General features: G+C 38.5%; 1 protein-coding gene across 6 annotated transcripts in view; it reads right to left on the bottom strand.

Annotated features, from left to right (window-relative positions):
* FRMPD4 (FERM and PDZ domain containing 4) overlaps positions 1-27,733 on the bottom strand; it is a 313,076-nt gene that overhangs the window by 29,630 nt on the left and 255,713 nt on the right. For all 6 annotated transcript variants that reach the window (XM_084507766.1, XM_084507765.1, XM_084507768.1 and 3 more), the window contains exon 5: positions 4,860-4,905. In XM_084507766.1, the coding sequence (XP_084363892.1) occupies positions 4,860-4,905 (46 nt within the window). The remainder of the gene's footprint in view (positions 1-4,859; positions 4,906-27,733) is intronic.

The following is a 27,733-nucleotide window of genomic DNA, read 5'->3' as shown; positions in this document are numbered from 1 at the left end:
GCATGGGGCAGTCCTAAAGATGAAGGGAAAACCTGCTTCTTTACAATGAGTGTCAAATCAGACATTCAAATCAGAAATAAGGTAGTTTTAAATAGCCGCAGACTACATACACAATCAATTTTAAGCTTGTTACCTAAAATTAGTCACTAGTTTAATATGAAATACTGTATTTCTTAGGAAATGGGGAAAAATTGCATTACTGCAAAAATGTGTTGACTTTTAGTCCATCCCTAAAGGCAATTATGTGAAACAAAAATTAGCAAGCAAATAATATGTGAATAGGAGGAAGTATTAAATTTATTAAGTGGAACAGTACATAATGCCCAAAGGCAAACTAAAAACCACCATTCATAGCTGTGAGGGAGGCTGAAACAACAACACTTGCTCACAAGAGTATTGCAGAAGAGCAGACAGGGACATGTATGTAATAATGTTGAGAACTTTTACTATGTAGTAATTTGTTATCACCATAGGCCACTGACAGATTACCATCAGGAGTATTTCTTTGTTAAACTCTAGGCACAAATTCAATTGCTGAAATAATGGTCAGATTTGGGTTCTTTCTTAAAAAAATGTTGTTGTTATTCCTAAACAATGTGATCTATCAGGGACAATCCTATTTTACCATTTGCATTATTTACATTTTACTATTGTTTGATAATAATCACCATCTGATCTTTAGTCTCATACATTTATAACATACAGCTGCAATGTAGAGATTAGCCAAATCTTACTTTAATCTAGTCATTGCAAAAATTCAACCAGTTCCATCTACATTAAATGTTTTCTCTGTCCCAAATGAAACCACAGATCTGATTCAGGCTTTATGAAACATATAGACATCAAAACTGATTTCATGACTAGATGGGCCTGAACCACCTATTTCTGCATTTAAAAAATGTGGAGATCCTCTGAGAAATACCCTCCATTGGCTTTTTTGGGTACTGCCCTACAACTCTTCAAGGAGAAGGACCTTTGGGAATGAAAGAAGCCTTCACACCATACAAACCCAAGCATTAAAAAAAAAGAGAATGTGCTTGATAATGCACCAGAGGTGGTAGAAAGGCCTGACGAAGAGGGAAAAGAAACCTAGTGGCAACTGTGGGGGAAGAAAGAACTAGAAGGAGAAAGGGGTAGACAGACCGAGGGGGGAAGGGGCTTTCATTTTGCTGAAACAACATGGAAGTTCACACAGAATTTTCTCATAGTCTTCACTGCTAAACAGACTGCATATTTTGTACAATTACACTCCATAAAAAATTGTATAGCCATAGAGGAGGCATTCTGGAATACAGGACAGAAGCAATAGTGCTCACTGGGATTTATGCTACACAAACGTGAAAAATGAAAAGGTTGCACAGCACAGTTTTCACATGAGAAGAGTCTAGTTCAAACAACAAAGGTGTGGGAAGTGGCCACGTATCAGTATTGGTGGCCTGTACATATACATGTAGGAGTCAACACAGTGATAGCAGTTGTCAGTAGCCACACCATGATCCTTTGAGTATAGAGTTAAAGATATGTATGGAACTGACTATACTAAAAAAGCTCATGTGGAAGATATGCAGTATGTAAGGTATTAAGGATGACTGTGAAAAATGCTATTATGTGAACATTCAAAAAAAAAAAGTCATCATTTTTATACTGTCTTCACAACTTTAAGTAGTCAAGTAAGTATTGTCCTGTTCAACATGCTCACATCTGTCTTCAAAATGCTTCCTAAAACTACACCTTGGTATTCTTTCTCACTTTAGATTTTGAAGTCTTTGGGACAGACCTGTTTCTCTTTTATACCCTTCTTTGCAGCAACAGTAGTAGATATGGTAGTTTTTCCTATTACATGACTCCATATGGCAAAGCAGCATGAAAAGTACTGTGAGACTCAATAAGATCAGTTGTTGCCACAATCATTACAAGTCAGAAATAAGTGTTATTTATTGATGTTTTTCTGTTAACATTTTGTCTCAAACATATAACTATGTTATAAAAAGAAGCAACTCTTTCAAACAAAAGTAAAACCAAAAAAATCCCCAAATCTTATCCTTTTCTCATTCCAGAACTTATGCACAGTAAAGTTGTCGTAGGCTTCAGTTGAGCCTGGACTGTATCCAAGAAATTTAAGAGATTAATCATGAAAGCAACCTATCAGATTATCTGTAGGCATAAAATCTGAAGAGATAACAAAACAGACAAGTTGTTTGTTTTGAGTAATGCTTAAAACTTAATAGACCACCAATCAGAACAACAGTCCACTTACAGAATAAAATGGTCAGAAATGATAATCAAATGTCATAATTTCAAAAATCTAAACTTTAAACTGCTTCAACTGCTTCAGCTGTTCAGCCACCTTCTTATGAGCAGCAGTGATATTAACATAGGAGAGATTTGTAGATTGTTGGAAAGAACAAGATAGTCTAATGCCTTGGTTTGGTCATAATTAAATTAAATTTTAAAGAGTTTCAGCATTAAACAAAACTGAATGCACTTAAGCAAAAATGATCTGCAAAAGCTTTCAGAAAGAACTAAGTGAGCTACAGAGTACTATAAATCTAAATTACTTCTACTTTCACCTGCATTCATAAAGAATGGTTACTTGAAAGCATGAAAACAAAACACACTCTAAATAGTGCATATAAAAACAATTAAGAAACAGCAGTCCTGTAATCCATCTTGGCAGATAGTTTTCATGCAATGATAGAAACAAAAAGGTTCATCGTCATGAATAGAGTTAGCTGAAATGTTTCTAAAGATGTATTTCTGCCAAGAATAGGGAAGAGGTTCAGTCTTTATTTAAAAATTCTTACTTTTCCTTTGTCTGGTTTCTACTTCATCTTTCCAGTTTTACGGGCAAAAGAGTAAAAGGAAAAAGGGAGGGATAAAAATTAAAGGAAAGGGGAAAACATTTTTATCATAATTTCTGAAGACATAAATATTGTTTCCAAACTGTGAGACAAAATGTATTTGCCAAAGGACCCACTGCACCCACTACATCTGCTTCCTGCACAGAAGACCACAACAGGTAAGCAACCAGAGTACAGCAGTACTTAGGATGGAGAGCCTAATGATGAACATCACTTAACAGTCTCAGGCACTACTAACAGTGACACTGAGGCAGTATGACATCCAGCACGAGCCAGATGCTCAAGGTGACTTAGGAGTCCCCAGGAAACTTTGGAGCCCAGGGTTTGTATAAACTGACCCTGTACTGCTTCAGAGGTCAAACTTGGCTGGACACATTGGCAGCATCTCAGCCAGTCCCATTCTACTACATATGGGCTTGCCCTCACACCAACAGGCCACAACACCTCAAAGGTATACTGTCCACTTCTAAGGGCTACATATAACCAGCACAAAATCATAAGCCCTTTTGTCACCAGACATTTAAAGAAAAGAATGAAACCTGCCAACAGATAAAGTAAGACAACCTGTATAAAAAAAGGGAAGGATTTTTTTTTTGTAAGGATTTTTTTCCCCTGTATTACATACATTCCCCATAATCAAAACCGCTGGCTGTAATCCAGCTAGCTTTAAAAACAGATACATTTTTTATTTAGCCAGACAACACTGCCAGTGATCTTACTGCAGTGCAGCAGCCCCTGCCTTGTTTTGCTGGGGAGCACATGCTTTTTCCCCACAGTTTAGCTGCTGTGTGGACTGGCTTCTTGAAAGTGAAGCAGTGATGATATGGCCTCCTCTAAACTAGTCAGAAAGGCTAACCAGCAGTACAGGAGCCACACAGCAGTGATCAAATTGCATTTGCAAGTTGTACATTTTGGCAGTTTCATCAGATAAATTTATTTTCGTGCCTTTCTGTCAAATCTGTTATTCTTGGGTGAAAGGGATGCAATTATCTGTTATTAATCAAAACTCTTGTGCATCAGGCTAGCAAACAGGGAAGTAACTAGAACTGCTGAATTTGAAATCACTCCTGATCCATGGTTGAGCCCCTGCTGTGGCCTACAAAGTGTGCATGATGTATAAAGGGAAGAGAGAGAGGTGCTCCATCCCCTGGCTTAGCTTTACTCCTTTTTCATCTGACCTTCTTCAATTATGGGTTTGAGCAAAGAGGCCATAAACCCACTTCCACAAACCATTAAGTGAGGTGCAAAGGCATGTCCCATCAGCCAGCTGAGAGGCGGGCTGCAACTGCTCCCAGTCCCTTCCAGCCAGCCTCACATGATTGTCTTTCTGCTTCTCCTCTCATCTCCACACGCTCTGCCCTGGAGATGCACGCAGAGCCCTCCCCTGCACAAGGTATAACCAGTTTGATACCGAAGTGCAAGTCTGTGGAACTGAGGCAGAATTACAAAAAGAACAGGTGCTGCAACAGGCTGAGAAGGGGCACAGCCCTGTGCTGCACCCCCCCTGTCCCTCGCTCCACCGGTGGGGACTCCTTGGCCCTACAAAGCTGTGCCTGAGCTCTGCCCATCGCTGCAGGCACCACCTTCCACCAGCCAACAGCCAAAGGCAGCACTGTACCCACTCTCTACTTCCACATCACGCACATGAGGGATGAGTAATTTCCATTTGACAGAGACAGAAGCAATGCGGCAGAGGGGACTTGGCCCAGGCCATCTCCCAAACCTCAGAAGATGCTGGAAGCAGAACTCAGCATCCCCCTCTGTGCATTCTCCTGGCAGGAGTTTAACAACGCTGTTACTATTTAACTTGCTAATATATTCTGTGAGTGCAGTATGCAGTAATGCAGTCCGAAACACCACCTTTAAGAGACATAGCCCTTATCTGACTTACTTCTTTTTATTGCACAGATGAGGTGTCTAAAGACAGACAGAATATAGGCAGAGAAAAAACTGCTATGTTGCTAGGAAACTAATTCAGAAAACACTACAGATACTTACAGGGTAAGGTTGAACAACAGTAAGGAGGATTGATTCTTTGCAGCTTCTATAAAAAGAAAAAAGAAGTAAAATCAAGTAAAGGTTCATATGTTTATGCACTACACATAACCAGCTTATTTTTCTAAAGGAGAAAACTGCATCAATATGGCAAAATGTTTATTACAATCACTTATCAGAGAATTACAGCGATGAATACCAAAGTAACAATGAATATGAAAAAAATAAATTTTTTTTCTCCAATATAACAAACTGAAATTGACTTAGTTTTGCAGCTTATACTGTAAAATATTTGCTCCATTAGACACCTGCATCCTCCAGTGGCGATTTTCTCTGGTAAGAATGGAACAACATTTGATTAATTCTATCAATGCAATATCTATAGACTACACATTTATTTTGCCTACTTTACAAACAAAATTAATTGTTTATATCATCTAGCTCTTGTATACGTAATGCAAAATTTATCTGAAGATAGCTGTGTTTCCAAAACAAGAATGAGGACAAAATTTAGCCCCAGACTCTTCTCTAGCTCACCTTTAAAATCCGTAGATGAAGAGTAGTATCTGGTGAATATCCCAGTTAGAATTTTTTTTTTTTTTTTTTTTTACAAAATTGCTAAATAAAGGTTCTCCTTTAAAATTGAACAGCTCTTCTTTAGGAACAAACAAGTGAAAGGAGAAGAAATCAGTAGCTCTCAACCACTTCCCTCCCCCAGAGAGAATAAACTTGATAAGATCAAGTGGTCTAGACAAATGACAAATAAATACATATTTTGTCTATTGACGGGCAGTTCGGACTCATGGATAAGTGGAATAATGAGGAAAAAATGCCAATCACAGTCAATATCTATTGTGTTACATCATTGGACAGAGGGCTTCTGAGGGCAATATTAGCTGTGAAAAAGTCGGGTGCCATTTTGGATGGAGTTGATTTTCTGTTAGTTTTACTACTTTCAAACACAATTAATTGCTTATTTATGTGATTTATTGCTTGGCTAACTGAAGTACAACTGATTTGGCATGGCTGAACTGTTTGACAGTACGAACTAAAATAAATCACGCTGCATTGGTCTTACTCAGTGTCACCTTATACTGCATATTCACACCACCGATGTGCCATTTAAAAGGCAAAAAGGAAGGAAAATAGAGGAGAATCCACAAGCCCAGTTAAAAAACTGGTCTGGAAAAGGGACATATTTGATAAAGCCGTCTCATCTCTGAAAGCCAAGTGAAATAGCAAATTCTACCTCTGTCAAAGCCATCAGTCATGCAAGCAGCCAAGTCTGACCAAATATCCCCTAACTAAAGTAAAATTTCTAAAGCTTCAATTTTTACTCCTCTTATTAGATATTCTTATCATTGCATGAAAAGTGTATAGAAAGGCTTTTCTAAAGAATGTATTGAAGGTTTCGGTTGCCTTTCTGTGCTCAGAACAACAGAAAATTAGGTTAGAAAGTTAAAATAATATACTGAGGAGCTACATGTGGTGAGAATTGAATAATCTGCCACAAAATAAAATTATTTTGTCCCCTTTATATATAATCATAAATACTTTAAGGAATTTCCCACAATTAATTTTCATTTTAATAAAACATTCCAAAGTTAAGCTCCAGAAATGACTTATTCAATCAAGAAACAGCTTTTATTTACAGTGTTCGTATTTGTGAACATTTACAGTCTGTTTTTAAGATCTGTAAGCTACTGATAGCAGTTTCAGAAATCTCTGCAATTACTCTTTATCATTCTCCATTGTTATTCTTGAAGATTTTATAGCGTATAGTCTGAAAGTAGCAATCTCAATTCTTTTTTGCTTAACAACAGGATTCCCTCTACTTTCTTCTATTCTACCTACCATACTTTTGGGATTCTGAGAATACATGATAAGAAATGTAATGTATTTCACGAATCTCACAGTTGCATCTATACTGTCCACTTCTATCCAATTTCTCACTGCCATATTAATCTAGGCATATGTGTAGACGGAAAAGCACAGAGGGTTGTTAGCTACAGGATAAACCACATCCCTGGGATAAGTACTCCATGCCCAACTGTCCTCTACAATTACTTTCAACACTCTAATTTATGTTTCTTATGAAAAGCAAGATTACTTGCATGCATTATCTCCTGCTGATCAGTTAGTTACCTTAGAGAGTCACCTTTATGAAAGAAAAGCGACTTATAATGAAAATGTTTTTCAGCTGTTCATTACTCTTGGATCAAACCAAGTGTCAGTGTAGGCAACATTCAGCCTAGACTAACAAGGTTTTTAAACCAAAGGGTCATCATATTAAAATGTATTTTGGGTTAAGGCTTGCTTACAGGGTAATCACTTGCATTGGAAGGATGCTAGACCTCAGAACATTCACTCAACATTTGAGTCTATAATAAGGCCATTCAGAGTATCTGGAATCATGTGTTTTTCATACACACAAAGCAGCTGTCAAACACCATTTATAGCCCTTTCATCATCAGACAAAGCTTTTTTTATAAAACACACGCAACATATAAAACACAGCACAGTTACAAGATAAATACATATTTCATCTGCAGCATTTTGATCTGCAGTACTCAGCCACAACTGCACCACCCATTCTAAAACCTTCTCAATGCATGATAACAAAACTTCACATCATTGTCTACTTTCACTATTGTTAGAAAATCATATATACCTAAATGATAATCCTTGAATTGCACTGGAGACTCTCCATTGTGACACATATTGTTTTTAACACAACAGAAAAACAATGGAACCACTGACCATGTACTGTGACCTGTACATTTTATAGCTTAAATGTATGTATGTATGTATAGCTTAAATATATGTATGTTCATATTGACAGCAGAACACACAAACAGCTTAGACTAAATTACATAAACCAGGTACATCACCACACTTAAATGTAAGCTGCTACTTCTAAGCAACTTTGGAAAGATAGTGGCAAAAGCTAAAGGAACAACTGCAGCCTTACTTCCCCTCTGAATTGGCTTTTCTGCTTTCAACAATCTGACTAAAGTAAAAGAAAATAAATAAAAACATTTATTTATTTATTTATTTATTTATTTATTTTTAATTTAGACTCTTGTCTACATACTGTTTTCAAAGCCAAACCTTACTCAAGACCAATGATATGCAATTCCAAGCTTTCACAAGACCTGTAGACTTTCTGGGTGCCCTACTATCTGACCAGCTAACAACAGTGCAAAAATAAAATACCATCATGTTTCTCTCATTTCCTGACATTAGAATCAAATGGTGAGAACAAGGCTAAAATATCAAAATTGCAAAGGGAATTTCAGTGATTCACCTATTTGTGCTTTCCAGGGCACTGCACAGTGATTGTATTTGTCCATTCTGCCTACTCCTTACAGATACTTAGGCTGCAACAAGGAGAGAATATAGATGGTTTGAGAAACAAATTACAGCACATTACAAAGGTTAAAGTTGTATTACTAAGTATCAGGCATCTCAGACTACATGAGGCGTTAACATTCTGCTACAATACCAGCCATTGACTTTGACTTTGAACTTGGAGGTGGAAATTACTCTCTCTTCTGCTTCCCTTTGAGCTTGAAGTGGGGAGGGAGGGGAGGAAGAAGGGAGTAAAGGACATGTGGGGAGAGTGGCAAAACTCTCAGTTTCTGAACCACATGGAACAAGTATCTCTGTTCTTTGCATGTGTCCTGCAGCAAATGTTGCATATGAGTATACATAGGGCATATATTAACTGTATTCACTCTTAAGAAATGAGAATGGAAAATTATTGCTTACACTAATCTAAAAAGCTTTTAGCAATTTTACATACTAGGGGCTTACCAGGTTTCTCTCCCAGTGAAGATGGACACAATAGAAATTGACATATAATAAATACTATTATTTACAGGAATGCAATTTAAGAAAAAATCTAAAACTTGCTTTGAAATGCTATACTTTTTCTTTGTTATTTCTGGACCCTCTGCTGTGCTTTGTGTCTTACTATTGATGAGGAAGATCTGAATTTCACAATTATGGCGTAGGATGCCACAATTTGCAGTATGCTTCACACTACGTTTTTGAAGTAAGGAAAGGGATGCAAGCAAGTTAAAAACTAACTGCAGAATGTATCAGGTTACCTGAAATACCATATTCAAAGCTAAGGAAAGTAGAACTTAACCTAGTATCTAGGCTAAAGAAGAATTATTCAGCATTTGAATGTCTTTCATTATTATGAAGACTAAGGCAGTAATAATGAACAAAAGACTTTTCATGAAAAAACTAAAGTCACTCTATTGTAGTATATTAAGAATGATTTCAAAAGGATCATTTTGATTTGAGCTGTATATACATTTTTACATAAAACCTGTTCTCTTTACAGTAGTTATCTTCACCTGAGGGAGCTCCAAATTTCACTTCTCCAGACTTCTGTCATGTGCAATGGCTCCTGTGGAAAAGAAGTTTGCCAGAGGTATGCCTGAATTTACCTCCAGGGCTAGAGATTTCCACTGGAGGGAACTTGGTGGGACAGAGTAGACTTGTCTTAGCCTTGTGCTTCTTCATTCTTTGCTTTTATTGCACAGCCCCCCACAACATGCCTCCAGGTCATGCAATGGTGCCAACCGCCCTGTGTGGTCTGAGGAACCTTGTCAAGTTGGGGAACAAACTTGTATTCAATGAAACCCATGAAACAATGCAGAGGAATGGAGGAAAGAGGCTATAAGAAGATAATGCGTTTCCTGAGGCTTTTTTTGTCACAGGAGAGACAGCATTGTGCAAACATAAACACACAGGGTAACATAGAACTCCTTCAGCAAGCATCATGGTGTGTATGGTCCTTCTCTCTCCATTTCTGAAGGCAACACAGCAGCACGCAAACTACAGGCAACGTTTCCATGATTCAATAGCTTCTAATCAAGTACTAAAAAAAAAAAAAAAAAGCTGTACTACTGTGGGAAGACTGCTTCTGGCCTCTAGATTACATGAACCCATAGATGAATGTTATTGAGTAGCAGGTGAAGAATCTGACCTCTCAAACCCTAAACAAATGATATTTTCCAGACAAAGCCTATGAGTGACAATGGGATTACAGTCTGTGGCCACACAGCTGGTTGCACTGACCTTTGGCGAGTCTCTCTGAAGACCCTGTACACACCTAGAGATGAGCATTGTTGCCATCATGAAGGCAAAGTAGGGTGTGCCATGCATGGCATTGCATCTCCAACTCCATCTCAGAGAACAATTGCAGGAGTGCAGCAGGCAAGAAAAGTAGCAAGAGGCTCATCAAGTAATGTGTGCTACCATAAAGGATGAAGTGTGGAGTTCAAGTTTGGGGAGGTAGGGTAATGCTGCATGGTGTATGGATAGCGGAGATGGGATGTGAAACCAAGGTCTTGCTTTGAGGGTGGGAGTGGACACGTGAGGAACAACACAGGAAATGGATGGGAGCCTCAGGTTAGACTCTTTTCTCCAGGGACGACAGTCTACAGAGGTGAAGACCATGGTGTTCAGGTCTTATTTCTGGAGATAGGAAGAGTGCATTGGAGTCCCTGATTTCAGAAAGCAGAGGGATCACGCTCACATTTGGAAAGCTGGCAGTGGCATCTTCCACCACTGTTAATGGTAGTACCTGTCCTTAGTCTCACAGTATTTCCCTTCACAGGGAAAATACTCTTGACAATCAAGCAATGTCAACTTGTGAACTCTTGAATCCCATGGTTTAATTTGAATAACTCTGCTGCTTCATAAAATCCTTAAAAATTAAGTCTGCCGTTAAATCTGTGAAGACTTGCAGCGCCAGAAACGATCCACACAAGGATCTGGGAATGTTACAGGATTCCAGTTTGAGTGCCTGAGCCCTAAAAACTGCAAGAATTGAATGCTTGAAATGAAGACTGCTGTATAAAGTAAAAAAATAATAATAATAATAAAAATATATATAAGCACAGGATTATTCCTGCACTGCAAGATCAAATAGCAGCAGAAACTCAGCTGAGAGAAAAGATACTCTGATTCTAACAGAAATAACTTCAATAATAGCATACAGAAAATTACTGTCAAAGCAAATTGCGTTTTATATAAATGTTCTTTCTTTTAAAGGTCTGGCATGGTGTGAAAGTCAACCTTTAAAATTGTCACAGTCTGCAGCTGGCACTAATTGGAACCCTTGTTGGCTGTCTCCGTAAGGGGCCAAGAAGCAAGTGTGTCTGCAGGCTGAATTATGCTCGCTGTCTCTGACAGAAGTGGTCCCTTCAGATCAGGGCTGTGGCACGCTGGTGGGGTTTCATACAGGAGATGCCATTTTAGATGCCTCTGCTGTAAAGGCTTCAAGAATAAAAAAGACTCCTGCTCTCTAAGATTGTTCATCTGCCAACCTTTCACATGTACCAAATTCACTGTTTTCTCCTTTATTAGCACTGTGGCAAGGAAAACCTTATGAAGAGGAAATTCTTGAACTTCAGTGATTTTGAAGACCTATATACACCTCTAGCCAAAATACTCCTCTTGTCCACAAACACCCAAAGTCATCGAGTTGCTAATATTCTCAACTATAAGGCTATAATTTTTGTAACTGAGTTACCAAAATGTTAGTCAAACTGTAAATACCTGTGTATACTGTACAAGACTGCTGTGGTAAGACTGCTTGGAAATTGAAACTACAGTGCTGTCTAAAAACCGAGTGATGCCACTTGCAATTCTTTACCAGACAGTGCCTCAGTAGCTCCTTCTTATTACACCAGTCTTCAATTAATTCTGGAGTGCAACTCTGAATATCAGCAATACGCAGAAAACCCTACAGTGATTGGCCCTTCCTTAGGCAACTTTTTTCCTACTTGGATAGAGACAAGACAGCCTCACTCAGACCTCGAGGCGGAGTAGAGAACTTATTAGGAGTTATTAGCTCTGGAGTCTGCTACTCCAACAGAATCATTATTTGGTTATTTTGGCCACTAGGAAAAGAGAGAGCAGGATGGGCATGTACGTATATCTGATGGAAGGAGACTTTCACCAGCTCAGACTGTTAGCATGTTACTGCCACACGACCATAGCAGAAATTACGCAGCATGAAAATGTTATACTCCCAAGGAGAAAAACACAGAGTTTAGTCCCCTATTAATTAATTGTTCAGCTGTCCTCTTCTAATTAGACTTTCTGCACATTAGTTTTAAAGGATCAAAGACAGATAAAGTGGGATAACATTGGTCTCTCAGGTCACTCATCCAGGCCAATGTTTCAGTGCTAGTTTTCCTACCATTAACTGCCAAAGTAGCTTTGAGGAAAAGTTAATCCTCAAAGTACAATAAACACAGCGCAATATAAACCAGCCCCAGAATGGCTCATGTTTATGAGACATCTTTAGGAATGATGTTATGGAGTTACTAAACAATACTCTCAAAGTAAAATATTTACAGGACAGGGTGGTATCACTACAGACAGGGATGCATGGCTGCCCATTCCACTCAGGTACATGTATATTACATTCATGTAGTTGATCTGGTGACATTTATCCTTTGCAGTAATATATTTATGGAGGACTCCCAGGAACTTGGGTTTTAGAGAAACACTGAGGTTGCACAGCAATATGCACAGAGTGATAAATTCTAACCATTCTACAAAATCCAAACCAATGCTGATGTGACAGATTATGCTCTGAAACAATGGCATGAGCTCATATACTGATTCTCCAGTGCAGCCACCAGGGATGTAGCAATGACTACAAAATCTAGTCCAATTGTTCTGCCATTTTCTAATTTCAGCTTCCAGAACTGGAGCCAACATGGTCACAGCAAAATCTAATTTGAGAAATGTTAGATATAATCAGAACAGTTTTCTAATTTTCTAAACTTTTGTAAATACATCTGAATGCTCCACTGGAACCAGAATTCAATTACCTGGGACAGAGAAAGAAAAATGCTGGAACACGTTGAGTGCTCTTCTTATGGATCCCAGATGTTCCTCTACTTTATCTGAACTAGACTAAGGGGGCTTTCTAGTGTGGTATAGAATTTTCAGCAGTTGATTATGCATTTTGATCCAGTCACACAGGCATTTGAATTTCTACATCACAGTGGAAACAAATTAAATAATGAAAGTTAAAGGACTGAAGGAAATGATGAGGTAACTTTCCAAGCCATGAAAATTGGTGTTATTCCATTCACTTATCGCAGTGCAAAAGAGAGGTTAACAATTTGGTCTAGCAATTGAAAATGATGTTTCAGAGAGAAAACCTAATTCATATAATTCACATAAAGAAGCCTTGTTGGTTCCATTTTTCTTTTTTTCTCTCAGAGATGCAATGTAAATTCACACTTAGGAGATGAATTCTCTTTTCAAATAATTTTATTTTTAATATTTCTTTTAGCAGACAGTATGTTATAAACAATCATCCCTTGATTTTATCTTTTTTCCTTCTAGTCTCACTGCAGTGGACCTCTCATGCCCCATGGGAAGGGAAAGTTTTGATTTCATCGATGCTAGGCTACTTCTCTTCATTATAAGTGTCGGAGCAGCACGCTTAAGATGAGGACATCTTGACAATAGGAAACAAAGAATAGAAGAGAAATAACAATTTTCTCAATAGTCACATAAAATGGGAAAAAAAAAATCAGTAGTGAAAGACCAGCAGCTATGGTCATGGTTTGACAATACACTAAATGAGACTTTCTGTGCCTGATTGAAAAAATTGTGGCCACTTGGTGCACATATCTGGACACTGTGTGTGTGAACACTGTCTATCAGTTCCAGCAGATTCAGAAAGTCGGATAGCTCAGGCTTCAAATAAAGAAGGTATAGTCTTCCTTTCAGCAAATACCTTAAATTTAGCAAAGAAGCCAAGAAAAACTTCATGGCACATCTAACAGCTAATTTCACAGAAAGGCTACTATATGTGCAGGTTATACTCACTTTAAACTCCACTGCTGATCAAATGAGCAAGGTGCAGCTCTGCTACCATTAACCATGAAACTAAAACTAGACTGACAAGTGGCTGCTTATGGCCACAATGACATGAATGGATATGCAGACAAGTCACTTGCTCTTAGTGCATCATCTTCTGGAATCAGGCAAAGCAGTGCTGCTCCCTTCAACAACAAAACCCTGCCTTGTGTGGAGATCTTTGCCTACCAAGTCTTGACAAAAGTTAAACAGTTCATTTACTGATATTAATATAATGCAAATATTGTTTTATGATTGCTTCTACTCTCTCAGCAGTCTCCCTCTACTCTGATTTTGTCAGTAGTGGACACATTTCAGACAGAAGGTAGACTTACAGTATACCATTTTGCATAGCGAAGTCCTGGTCTGTCTAGATAGTATGATAGTAAGAGCGCACACACACACACACACACAAAGTAATTCATTAAAATGCATTGTCTAATGCCAAAACCTTCAAATAAAAAATACAGTGATTAATTTAAAGAAAAAATGGTATAAATTTGATCCTTGCTGAGAAACAAAGAAATCATGCACTCTAAAAACATGTTGCAAAAAAGAATTTGGATATGAGGAAATGAAATAAAAGACAATTGAAGATGTCAGAAAATGAAGAGAAGTGATATCTATATTAATAAGAACACAAAATAGATGGAGTTACATATTAAAGACAAGGAAAGATCACTAAAAATAAGAACTTAATACCTTAATAATACCTTAAAGGTATTTTTATTATGTGACAGATTAACCATAATTTTTTATGATCACAGCTGCATTTTCATTTGTACTGAAAGCAACAGAAATCATGATACTGCTATTCATAATCTGTACTGCAATGGCATTTTCACTTTCAGGTTAGGACACATCGTGTATGTAGCAATGAAAGGTCAGGTATTCATACACATCCTTCATTGCTGCAGCTATTCTATTTGTTGTTTTCCTTAATGCTTTTCACAAAGCAGAACATCAGATACAATTTTGCTGATTAAACGTTAACCTGAATCTATTAAATGCTCTAAGAGCATCTTGTTTTAGAGAGTTATCTGAGATTTTATTAATAATACATAATATTTACATAGGGCTCTTTTGTGGCAGATGTCTTTCACAAATATTCTCTTAGCTCTAAGTAATCCAGCCAATAAAGAAGAAGAAATTAAGAAGAGGAAGATGCATTCAGAAATGAGATAAAGCTCTTCATTTCAGAGGAAAATTGTATTTTCAAGCACTGTATGATATATTGTTCTCCATTCAATATTATTGTCTTTATTATTCTTCCTTAAAAAAACACATTCATTCAAAGAGTAAATGGTATTTTTCTTTCAGATGCCTGAACACTATCATTGTGGCTTTTAACTCTTATCTGCTTTTTGAGAACCAGACTATATGATACAATCTAAGAGCATCTTTTTTCTTCACTATGTTTCAAATTATTGTGTTTTAAATAATTAAAGATTGATGGTGATAGTTTTAAGAATAATTGTTCCAACGGAACAGGATTCATTTAATTCCTCATTAAGAAAAGTTTCAGTGGTCAGTGGCTGTTTTTCATGGGTTTTATTACTATTCCTTTATCTGCAAGGTTAGACAATTGATGGATACTGAGCTGCAGAGACTAATGCAGAATGATTTTTGCTTACTGCATCTGGAATAGAAAAATTGGTTGGTCAGATGCCAAAGACATATCTATGTGCCACTGAAGCAGCATAAATCGTGGTAAATGTGATTTTATAATGATTTGGACAGGCAGCAAAAGAGCCTACTCTTCTGAAGCTACCATGCACATTACAGAGTAATTCACACAGCAGTTGCCCTGATGTGCAAACTGCTTTACTGTATTTGTGTCCTCACACATTATTTAATATATAGGCTCTGATATGAGGAGAAACTGAGTCAAAATTGTTAACAGCCAGCTAACTACTTGTTTTATTAAATTGTAGTATTTATTGAAAAGTACTGCCATGATTATATGTGAAATACCCAGAATGTGCAAAATTCAAAGGTTCTTCCCTCTTTTTTTAAAAACAACAACAACAAAACACAACAAAACAAAGGACTATTTATTTATTTACTGTGTTACAATCAATATGACATGGCTTTAAAAATCTGTTTAAGCTCTGTCCAACTTTTCAAAATCATGTTGTTGATTTTCAGTTGATACATCTAAATATTGTTGTTGGTTAATTTTTAAAAAAATTACACTATAATACCCTTTATTTTTTCACCTTTCGTATCACAAGAACTACATAATTAGTTTTACACTTTTCTTGGAGCAAAGGATCACTAATAAAAGTCTCACTGAAAAGTTAAAAGCGAATGTACACTGCACGTGAAAATGGTCCTTAGGATAACTTAAATTACACATGAGCAGAAATCCTTCCATGATAATGACAAAAAATAATGGAGGAAGGAATGTTTGAGATGGGGAGAAGAAAATTACACTGCAAACACAAACCAAGCATAGAATAATGAATAGTTGCATTCTTATATCCACACAGAAAATGAAGACATAATAATTGCAGTGCAGTTTGGACGTACCAATGCTAGCTTTCGTCTAGATGCTATGGGTTATAACAGCAGTGAAAACACGATGCCACTCTCTTCAGTATTGTTCTTCTCCTCAAGAGAACACCCACGCTTGCAGAGCCAAGCCTATGCTTCCTTACCCGCAATAGCCAGACCAAAGTCGATGGGGAACAACACACCACGCACACATGCTGCATTCAGGTCAGCCCCAGCCCACCACCACTGCAGGTCTTCCAAGCTCTGCATTAGAGCAAAAAAGTGAAAATGAACTACTTTCATCACTGTCCTCCCTTGTTCCTTAGAAGCCATGGCTAACCGTCAGGACTGGGTAGAAGGACACTAAAAGATCTCTCTGCTCTTTAGGAAAGCGGTGAGGGGGAGGAGGGAAGCTGTTTGTGGAGGAAGAGCAGAGGCAAAGACGTAACTTGCCACAGAGCTGTAGACAGAAGGTGGTAGGAGGGAAGATGGATATTGGCATGGGGAAAAAGAAAAAAAGGACTGAACTCATGAAATTTGCTAAGTGAATCTTATAGCTATTTTCAAAATAATTTATTTTGTATATTTGTATTTTTCAGCTAGATTTTGTGGCTAATCAAATACTAGTTGCTTTTAAATATGAACACATATTTACTGCCCTGAAGAGAGTTATATTTAAAAATCACCTGACAAAGATTATTTGCTATATACGGGGGCATTACACCCTTCATCATCATGATGAAGGTTGCACAAATCGAAAAGCTAGCACAAATCGAAAAGCTAGCACACGAGCTATCCCTGCTGCAGTGTGGTCTGTGTCCGCAGCCTCCCTTTGCTACTGGGCTCCAGCCTGTTTCTTCTGTAGGATCGTAAATCACCCCTGTGAATAGAACAGCGCTGTTTTTTCCAAGCAGCAGAGTGAAATTAATGACAATCCTAATACTAGATTTATAGAAGCCTAATTTATCTTGCAATGAAATGAACTCAGCTATTTTGCATTTTCAGTTGTGGAATCAGTGTGGGGGAAATGAAAGCAGAGCCATTTCTCATCCCAGCTGGTCCATGATGCAGGCCTCTGCCTTTTTGGCCTGGATTGACAAGATACAGAGTAATACATATAATTTGCCAAATGAATAGTAATGCTGATGAAGATTAAGAACTACTATTGCCAGAATTCTTTTTGAGTCCATTACCAGTAGCCAATATAATAACACTGACATTGTCCTTATGGGTCCCACCCCATAATTTCACAGAACAAACACTTAGCTTTCTGAGGGGATACAGAGGTAGTATTAGTCTGCTAGAATAATTTATTAAACAAGGAGAAGAATTACCTTTTTTATCAGCAGATCTAAATGTACGTATATTACTTGTAACTTAATTTATCTAATCACAGCAATACTGGGCACCACTGCCATCCAAGGAGGAAGCAACAACAGGGAAACTAGCTCAGGAAAAAGCAAATGCTGCATTTTCTGCTCAGGCAAACTCCAGGAACATCCTAACAGCACAATTTCAGTTCCAGCCTCTCACCTGCCTTTTTTCTTATTATTCTCTTAGCTTCATGCAGTAAGTGAGGCTTATTTGGAGAAATATACTCCACCCAAGAAAAAAACATGTTCAGTGATATATACTCCTTTATCAACATCATGAACTGAACAAAAAATTAGAAACAGACCTTTGCTTTCTGAATCTAAAATAAACAGGGACCAGATGCATGAAAGAGGGAGAGGTTAACAATATATATGCTGGAGAAAGACTTTGTTTAAAAGTATGTTTTTGTCCTCTGGGATAATAGATCTTCTGTGTACTCACCACTAATCTTGTTCATAAAGGTTTTCATTCCCTGGTTGAAACAACTGCAAAGAGCAAAACATTTCTCCTAATGTCATTTTATCCTTTTCTAATACATAGGGGGAACAGTGAAATCTTAGATCTAGTCACAAGATACAGACTGGTGAACGTGTTAGTTTATTACATGTATAAGGTAACTCTGTATTTTTGAAAGTTGTTTGAGGCTTCATACCTCACAAGTGCCATGGAAAGTGCTATATAAAATAATTCATATGGGTAACCGAATCAACAGATTTGTGTAGGGCTGCCTTGCTGTATCTTCAGAGCTGACAGTAAAATAGTAGATGTTCTTACTTCAAAATAGATTTAAAATTATGAAGCCAATCACCAAAATCTCCCACATGGAACTTAAAGGGCTCAATAATTTTGTCTGTATAATGAAACAAGATCCCACGGATGGCTGAACCTTTTCCATTGTAATTGCTTCTCTCAGAGGAATTTCTTCACTTCAGAGTCAGATTCTCTCAGAGACAAAGGCAGTTCCTGTTAACTCTCCTAGGCATTAAATTAAATGTAGAACTCTCTGCCTGTTTTACAATTTTGCAGGAGGCCAAGTAGGAAAAGAGAACCTGAGCTTCATAACCAGCGACCTCCCCTCCTGAAGCTACTACCATGGGAAGTTTGCCTCAAGCCAGAGGCAACGTCACCACATTCCTTCCCTTAAATATGCTATCCACATTGTTTGACAACCTTAATAATTTATTTCATCAGGAAAACAGGATGAAAAGCGTTGGCACCTGGTTAAAACACTTCCCCAGAAGCTGGAGATCTGGCATTTATGTACCCTGTGGATGGAGATGGCTCTTCCCTTTCCCATCTGGGTGCTGATGCCCTGTGCAGGAGGCAGGACCAGCTGGAGCTGCAAAGAGAGGCTCAGGGCTGATGGTGCTAGTAGGACCATGTCTCACCTCAGCACAGGCAGCTCCCTGGGAAGGCCTTTGCTCCCAGCAAAACCACAATTATTTGACACAAAACACTCCAGTGGGCTGAGTCTTTTTATAGCAGCTCTAAGCATGAGCTTAAAAAAAGAGGTGAGGGCATGCCATGGCTGCTGCCTTCGGCTGCCATTTTGTATCACCCCGTCAGTAACCATCCTCTCTCAGCAGAGCCAGTGCTGTCAGCGCTCACTGCCAGCATGCTGCTGGGATGGAGCACAGCAAATTGCTAACATACAGATGTGAGAGACTGCAGCTGAGATGTGCAATCCAGCCTGCACAGCCCGTGCCCCCACACTCCTACTAAGAGGGCTTCAGCAGCAAGATAGGCCTCCAGCAGCGAGATAGGCTTCCAGCGACCTCATGGCATGAAGTACCACGGCTTACAGTATTCTCTAGGCAGTTTCTGGAATCAGAGGGACAGCTGCCAATAGTTTCTTCCATCTTCAGAATGCTTACAGACAACCAGCCTGGGCTAGAGGCCCAACTTTAAGGAGCCGGAGTTTGTGGAGGTGGGTTTTTAATCAGGTACATGAGCAATTTTATTGTTGAAAAATTACCCTGACCCATGACACATACCAGTAGCCCATCAGGATGCTGTGTGGGCTGCACGCAGGGCTGAGGCACCAAACCCCACTGCCTGACTGTGGACACTGTAGGACTGGCTCTTGTAGTACGAACCAGCTCAAGTGTGCTGCATACACACATCTCACATATAAACAGACAAAATAACTTCAGTGACTCAGAAAAAAAAAAAAAAAAAAAAAGAAAGAAAGAAAGAAAGAAAAAAAAAAAAGATAGTAAGGGTTTTCTTCTATAATATAACTCCTATAAAGGACAACCTTAAGTGCTCACAGCTCTCTTCTCTTGGGTGCACGTTGCGTTCTCTTCTTGAACAGCTTGTTCTGTTATTACAGTGTTAGTACTTTCAGGACTTTCATTTAAAGCTAGTTGAAAGTCATTAGGCACCACAGATATTCCTCACTTTAGCTGCAATCACGAGATAAGCAAAACAGCTTCGAAAGTCTTATCTTGTTCATTTGTACACGCTGACAATGATCTATCTGCTCAAGAATAAATTCATTGTTCCAAGGACACACATTAAAATTCAGTCCACGGAAGAGACTTAACAGAAGACGTAGCATGCAAAGGATATAAGTTTTTAAAGGCTATATGTCAAACAGCAAGATTAAAAAAGACTTGTCAAAATTTGGTCTGACAGAAATCAGCATAACATCCCTCATGTTCCAATGGACATGATATTCTTCATTATGTAGTCACAGTAATTTTTCAGGGCAACCTGGAGACTTCTCTGGAGTCTAATTAGACTGCAAATGTGATTTTAAAAAAGAAAATTAAACCATTATTTCAAAATTACATTTACTGCTGATGCAAAGTGGTAGATTATGAGTATTGGCTGGCAGTTTCTTTACGTCTATGGGTCAGTAGTTTGTCACGTGTGTACGTAAGAACAGTTGTCAGAGTCCACACTCATACATAATTTTGGCCTGTAGGCTGAATCTGTTAGCAAAAGTAGATCAGAGGAAGAAAAAGATCTGAACAGCTAAGTCACAGAACACTGTTAATGCATATTTATCACCTGCAAGCCAAACTAGATACAAAACTGGCCAGGTGCGTTTCATGAATTCCTTCTGTTCTGCATAGCAATGGAACGATTAAAAAAAAAAAAAAAAAATGTTCAACTTTACTGATCTATGATTCTACAGAAAATGATCCCATTATTAAAAATCTATTTTAAATCTTGCAATCCCACCACCTTATTTTTTCATTTTTAAGGTGTTTTTCTTTCCACAATTTCAGTTCTATCCTGACTTTTTTTTTTTTTTTTTTTTTTGCATTTCAGTGATGCTAAAAGATAATCTCAGTTCATGAGCTCTTAGTCTACAAAGAATCAACAGCCACAAAAAAAGGAAAGAGGCAGAGGAGTGAGGTATCTTTATAGAATCAGATTCTCAAAGTTAATCACTAAAAAATGGGAACGAGAGATCAGAGAGCCCTGGGGGGATTTATTTTGTGTGCTTTCCTCCTTCCACCCTCTCCCCAACTGCACCTTCACAGGAAGTTTTCAAAGTTCATACCTTCCCCATGGCTTTTCCAAAAATCCAATTTCCAAAAGGGAAACTTCAGGAAGGTCACCTGTGAAAGGGCTCTTTGCCCCTCAAAATACTGACATTCAGCATTTGAACCACATCCTAACCACAAGCATTTTTAAAGTCAGTTATAAACAATGCACTCTCCTCATTCTTTGCTTCATCCTGTGAGACCAAATGTCTGGCTTTTGCTTAGCTGCTCCACATGCTACTGTTGCCAAAATCGTTAACCTATTTATTCAGCCTGATGCACCTGAATGTTTTGCAAAGCACTGTAGTGGCAAAGGGACTTTTCACTTCATTTACAGTGCTGCTCATGCCTTGCTGGAAGCCAGGGCAGTTTCCTGTCTGAGAAGAGCCATTCATTTCCAGGACCTGGGCAAGAAAAATCCAGATGTCCCACAGACAACGCATGTTTTGGTGGATTAAAGGCAAATTCATTGGTTACGTACAGCCAGACAGTGGAAGTGTTTATGGGCCCCTACAGGAAGCTACAGCTGTGCTCTGCTGCCTTTAGACCTGCCACCATTCTCATCTACGTGCAGTCACACCAGGAGCGAGGGCACAAGAGACTGCTCCTCTCCAACCTGCCGTCCTTGTTCTCCTGAGTCCTGTGTGGGGAAATGTTCCAGCTCCTTCCCATTCCACCTAATGCCAGTCTGTCTACTGAGAAGTAATTTAGAAAATTATAATACTCTGGAAAAACAGCTGAGTCCCTTTCTGTGGTAAGGGTGAGATCTGAATACAAAAGTAATTCCTAAGCACTGCAGAGGGGAACATGGAAGAGAAAGGGGGAGACAAGTTAATGATTTCCATTTGAAGGATCCATATATATTGATATATGCATATATATAATACACACACACACATATATATTGATTAAGGAGATCTTTGATTACAAGTGCAGCCAATGAAGGGAAGTTAGTGTTGTAAGCCAAAGTGTATTGGAGAGAAGAGAACCAGAACCTGTAGGAAGATGTGCTACTTTTGACGGGAAAAATAAAAAAAGACCAAGTTACCAATAGTATTCAGCACTGTTATGGTGTGTGTAGAAAATCAAAGAAAGGAAAAGAGAGGTTTAAGTGTTTTCTACTTAAAAGGGTTGTAGAAATAAATCTTCCCCAAGAGAGAATATTATGTAAACAAATCACCATGTGTTCTCTCTGACCTTTCTCAGAAACAACTGGAGCTGGTCCTATCAGATACAAAATGCTGAAATAAATGGACTTTGGATCTGATTTGGTCTGGTGATTCCTAAACTGTTGTATTCCTCTTCCAAGCAATTAATTTGTTTCATAAAAGCTTGTGATAATGCTCATGTTCAGAGGTTACACTGTACTGACATTTTTGGGTGACATTTGCTTTTCATCAAAGTTTTCCTAAACTCCAGCATTCATCACTGAATTATTTGTTACATGGAATGTAACTGTAAGTCTTAAATATAATAAACTTGCTCCACATAACTTAGTTCAGGAAAAAAGATGAGTTAACTGGAAAACACATGTAAGTATTATATATATGTATTATATATGAGAAGGGTGTTATCAAATTACCACATATTTTAACTTATTTCAGCTCTATTTTAAGAGGTCAGAAGTTGAAATACATTTCTGATTTGGCCAGCTTTTTTTCCAGCTCTAACACTGTGCTGAGGATTGGAAAATTAAACCAACTAACCTAGGGAAAGTGAAAACAGGTGACAAGTAATGAAATTTTATTTCAAAAACTTTCCCATAATAATAATAATAATAATAATTATTATTATTGCAAAGAAGAAAGATACTTCTTACAGACCATTAGGTATTTTGTTAAACTATATGTGCCAATTGTCAGGAAGAAGATGAAGCTATAAAGAGCAGAAGAGATGTGCAAAAGACAACTCTCCTGGGCATGGTCTCTGTTTCCTCTAACTTCTTTGCATGGTACGACAGCCTTGGGAAAAAGACCATGAACTGATTTATATAAGAAAATTTATCTCAATACTGTCAAACTCACATTAAATAATGGTGTATTAAAGCCTACCATGATTTAAAAGCTGTGACTCCAGATATGATAAACAGTGCATCATTTGTTTTCTCATTTTTTTAAAAATTTTTTTTTTTCAAAGATCATGATTTTATGCTCTTTCTGCAAGCAACGGGACTGGTCTCACACTTAAAAAAGACTGAGATTTTTACCCAATTGTATGAATGCCAAGACTCATAACAAAATTACCTAACGGTTTAACTTGGACTCAAAAGAGAAGTATTGGTAAAAGACCTCCAAGTGCTATAGCAACTGCTGTATAGTCATGTTTTTTTCTCGTGTATCTAGAAAGCAAAGTAAAGTTAACTGCTGCTATTGTAAGCTACAACAGCCGTCCACTGTGCTCCATGATCCTCTGCATCCTGCCCCAGGTATGCTGATGTGGTATCAGTGCAGAGTGATGCATTGAAAAAATGGCAGTGAGTGCACAGAACATCCTACTGTGGCATAAAACTACCACAAAACTTTTTTTTAAATGTGCACTTGGTTTCATTTACTTACAACTGTCATTTATTTTGATTTATACAGATTCATAAAAACTAACAAACTGAAAACTCTTCCAGTGTCTTTCCCTGGCTTTGTTTTGCAATAAATAGCATCAATATTTGCCTTAAAAACAGCTTAGGCATACTTGGTATATCTAATTTTCACTTCATGTTTTATGAAGCTCTTGGTAGACACCAAGATTTCAGACAAAGGAGAGTGATGGGAAAGTGAAGAGAGGCAATTAGGGAGAGAGAAAGGGATCTGCAGTGGTTGGCACTGGTATCCACTGGGAATGCCACATCACAAAAGCATTCCATGAATTACCCTAGATCAAATAGGCAAATGCTTTCTTAAAGCATGTTATACCATTTGACAGCTACATCTTCCATAAATTGGTACAGCAACTACGAGCAATCCATGGGGTAACCCATAAACAGTCTGATCCAAATCCCCCTGAAATCAATTAAAATATTTCCAGTCTTGAGCAGGCTCTGGATCAGACCCATTTTGCCGAAGGATGAACATCACTCCATAGTTCCCAAGTATGCTAAGAACAGGCAGAAAAGCAACGCCTTCCTTGTCCCTTTCAAGAGATCTTTATCAAATGTTTCCCTTTACAAACCCTTAAAGAAGTAGGTACTCCTTACCAGACAGCAATAAAACAAACAAACAAACAAACAAAAAAGCAACAAACAAACAAAAACAAAACAAAACAACAAAAAACCTCCAGAAACAGGCAGTATACATTTTAGTATTTTAAGGTTATAGACACATCGTTCACAGATTCAGCATATAAAATATGAATCATATTGCATACTTAAATCTGTCCTTAAAAAATAAAATGGGCATTATTCTTTGTGCCCATAAAAACAAATCCATCATCTATCTCAGATATAAAATAACTAACTTACAAACATGTAGAATTGCTTTCTTTGCACTTGACTGTTTAATGGGCTGGAGTTAAATAAATAAATAAATCAGGCACTGGAAAGACAAGCAAACAGGACTGTCACTACCATTGTACCACGTTTAAGAATTGTAAAATGCTCTATTTTTTATATTATTTACAATAAATGCAGCATTGTTAAACAACTATTGTAACATACGCCTTTTTGACCAAAAAGCCACTGATGTTTATCTTTATAAATTAAGCTGGACATGAAAATCCATATTTGTAATGATATTACATTCTTTGAAATAAAACAATTCATTGCTCCTGCACTATGAACAGCAACTGGTATCCTACTGGGAAATTTATATCATGCTGCCTCGTGCATCAGATATCAAAACGACCAGCCTTGACAAAAGCCTTTTTTTTTTTTTTTTTTTCCCTCATTAATAACATATATGCAAAAGCACTGTAATTATTCTGAAGCAGCAGCTGAAGGAAAAGCTCTCATGGAGACTCTGGTAATCTGTCATGAAGAGAGTACTATGAAGACAGCAGGCAGTTCAAAATCCCAATATTTTTTTCTTGAGACAACTTAACTGTTCAGAAGCAGTTAAACATCAAACACTTATACAAGCACACATTGGAATAGTTTTTTGAAGTTTACTATTTACTCAATAGACTATCAATTCTGTGAAATATATGAAATGTATCATACGAACACACTCTAAAATGGTGCAGTAAAGCAGCTAGTCAAAGTACCTACTGTACACTGCATTTTGGTAAAATGTTGTCTTTCTAATGAAGACATCAAGAGAAATTAACCCTTACCATAAATAAGTTGTTGCTTGACTACAAACTAAATGTTAGATCAATAAATCCCATCAAATTAAGGCACATATGCCATAATCTTCACTAAACATGATGTTATCAGCCATTGGGAATGAGGCATAGGGATTTCATACACACAGAGACTCTTCATGCTGGTTAACTGAAAACTGGTGGGATTTTGGAGTGGTTTGTAACTGCAGATTATCAGTCATATCACAGCAAAAGGTATAGGCTTTGGAGCTACTTACTACTTCCAAGATCTTAAGACCAAAATGCAGATTACAAGTGACGTCCCAGAAAACACAAGCTCCCCCACTATCCACAGATGGCAACAGCGTTTTGTGAAGGTCTTAATGTTGGCTCGAGCTACTGTACATCTTTCCAAACAGATACAAGATCTTCACTTAAAGACTTGAAATAATGGTGAGTGACCACAGTTCTCTACAGGCTGTGCTAGTGAGTGCTTACATCTTCCTCACCCCACGTGTGCTCTCTTTCATCTCCCTCAGTTCTCCTAGCTGAAGCTTGTTAGGGATGGTATGTACTCTTGTAATAAGGTTACGCAGTGCCTGCTATCCAAGTTCTCCCTCATTCAGATGTTCACATACAGATAAAGCCATCTGCAATAAGCTAACCAGATTGAACTTCTTATATCTCTCATAAAAGGGACAACTTCTGGCTCATTTTTGCCACTCTTCCCAAACTACCTCCAATTACTAGTACACTTTCAGGAGCAGACAGTACTGCAGACCTTCTATGGTTATATATAAAGTTTATATTGCCTCCCTACTCCCACTTGATATTCTTTTCCTTTTTATACCACTTTTATAATCATTCTGTTACTACAATGTACTGCTCTGAAAGGTCAGATCCAATGAATTATTTAATGCATTCACAGCTGAGGCACAAAATGTTTAACTGCCTCTAGAAGTTTTAGCCTAGGCTGATTTTCAGTTCTGTAGCCAAGGGGATCAAGACAGGAATGTGCTGGTCACTCTTTAAGCGATGCCTCCTAGAAGCACAAGATCAGGCAATTCCAAAATATCGCAAGTCAGGCAGGCGGGGCAGGAGGCCGGCGTGGCTGACCAGGAACATTCTAATGGAGATTAGGTGGAAACAGAGAGTGTTTCACTACTGGAAGGAGGGCCAGGCGTCATGGAAAGAATACAGGGATGCTGTTCGTGTTTGTAGGGAGAAAGTTCGTGTGGCCAAAGCACAGCTAGAGTTGAAGCTGGCTGTGTCTGTGAGAGAAAATAAAAAGGGTTTTTTTAGATATGTAAATGGAAAAAGGAGAACTAAAGAATACATAGGGCCGCTCCTTGATAGGGAAGGCCTCCTCACAGATGATGACATTGGCAAAGCAGAGACGCTTAACGCCTTCTTTGCCTCTGTCTTCAATGCCGATGATGGGCTTCGGGACCCAGGGTGCCCTGAGCTGGAGGGCCGGGACAGTGGGGATGACAAACTCCCAACTGACCCTGAACGTGTGCGGGATTTGCTACTCCACCTGGATCCCTACAAGTCCATGGGTCCGGATGGGATTCATCCCCGGGTGCTGAAAGAGCTGGCGGACGTCATCGCGGAACCTCTTTCAATTATTTTTCAACGATCCTGGGAATTTGGAGAGGTCCCGGTAGACTGGAAGCTGGCAAATGTGCCAATTTTCAAGAAGGGTCAAAAAGAAGACCCTAGCAATTACAGGCCTGTTAGTCTCACGTCAGTGCCTGGTAAAATCATGGAGAAGATGGTTCTCGGACTTATTGAGGCGCACCTGGGGGACAAAGCAGTCACTGGTCCCAGCCAGCATGGGTTTGTGAAGGGTAGGTCCTGCCTAACTAACCTGATTTCCTTTTATGATAAGATCACCCGTATGGTGGACCAAGGGAAACCAGCTGATGTGACTTTTTTGGACTTCAGCAAGGCTTTTGACACGGTTTCCCATAGGATCCTACTGGACAAAATGTCCACCATACAGCTAAATAAAAACATCATACGATGGGTGAGCAATTGGCTAACGGGCAGGGCCCAAAGGGTTATGGTAAATGGGGCTGTGTCAGGCTGGCGGGCGGTCACCAGTGGGGTCCCTCAAGGCTCCATTTTAGGGCCGGTACTTTTCAATATTTTTATAAACGATCTGGATGTAGGAATAGAGGGTATTTTGAGCAAGTTTGCTGATGACACCAACTTGGAGGAGTTGTGGACTCAAATGAGGGCGTAAAGGCCTTACAGAGGGATCTGGACAGGTTGGAGAGCTGGGCGATCACCAACCGCATGAAGTTCAATAAGAGCAAGTGCCGGGTCCTGCACCTGGGACGGGGAAACCCTGGCTGCATGTACAGACTG

The sequence above is a fragment of the Aythya ferina genome (assembly GCF_964211825.1).
Source record: "Aythya ferina genome assembly, chromosome: 1".
NCBI lineage: Eukaryota > Metazoa > Chordata > Aves > Anseriformes > Anatidae > Aythya > Aythya ferina.
Note: the sequence above shows the minus strand (reverse complement) of the source record. Positions and strands in the feature narration are given on the sequence as shown.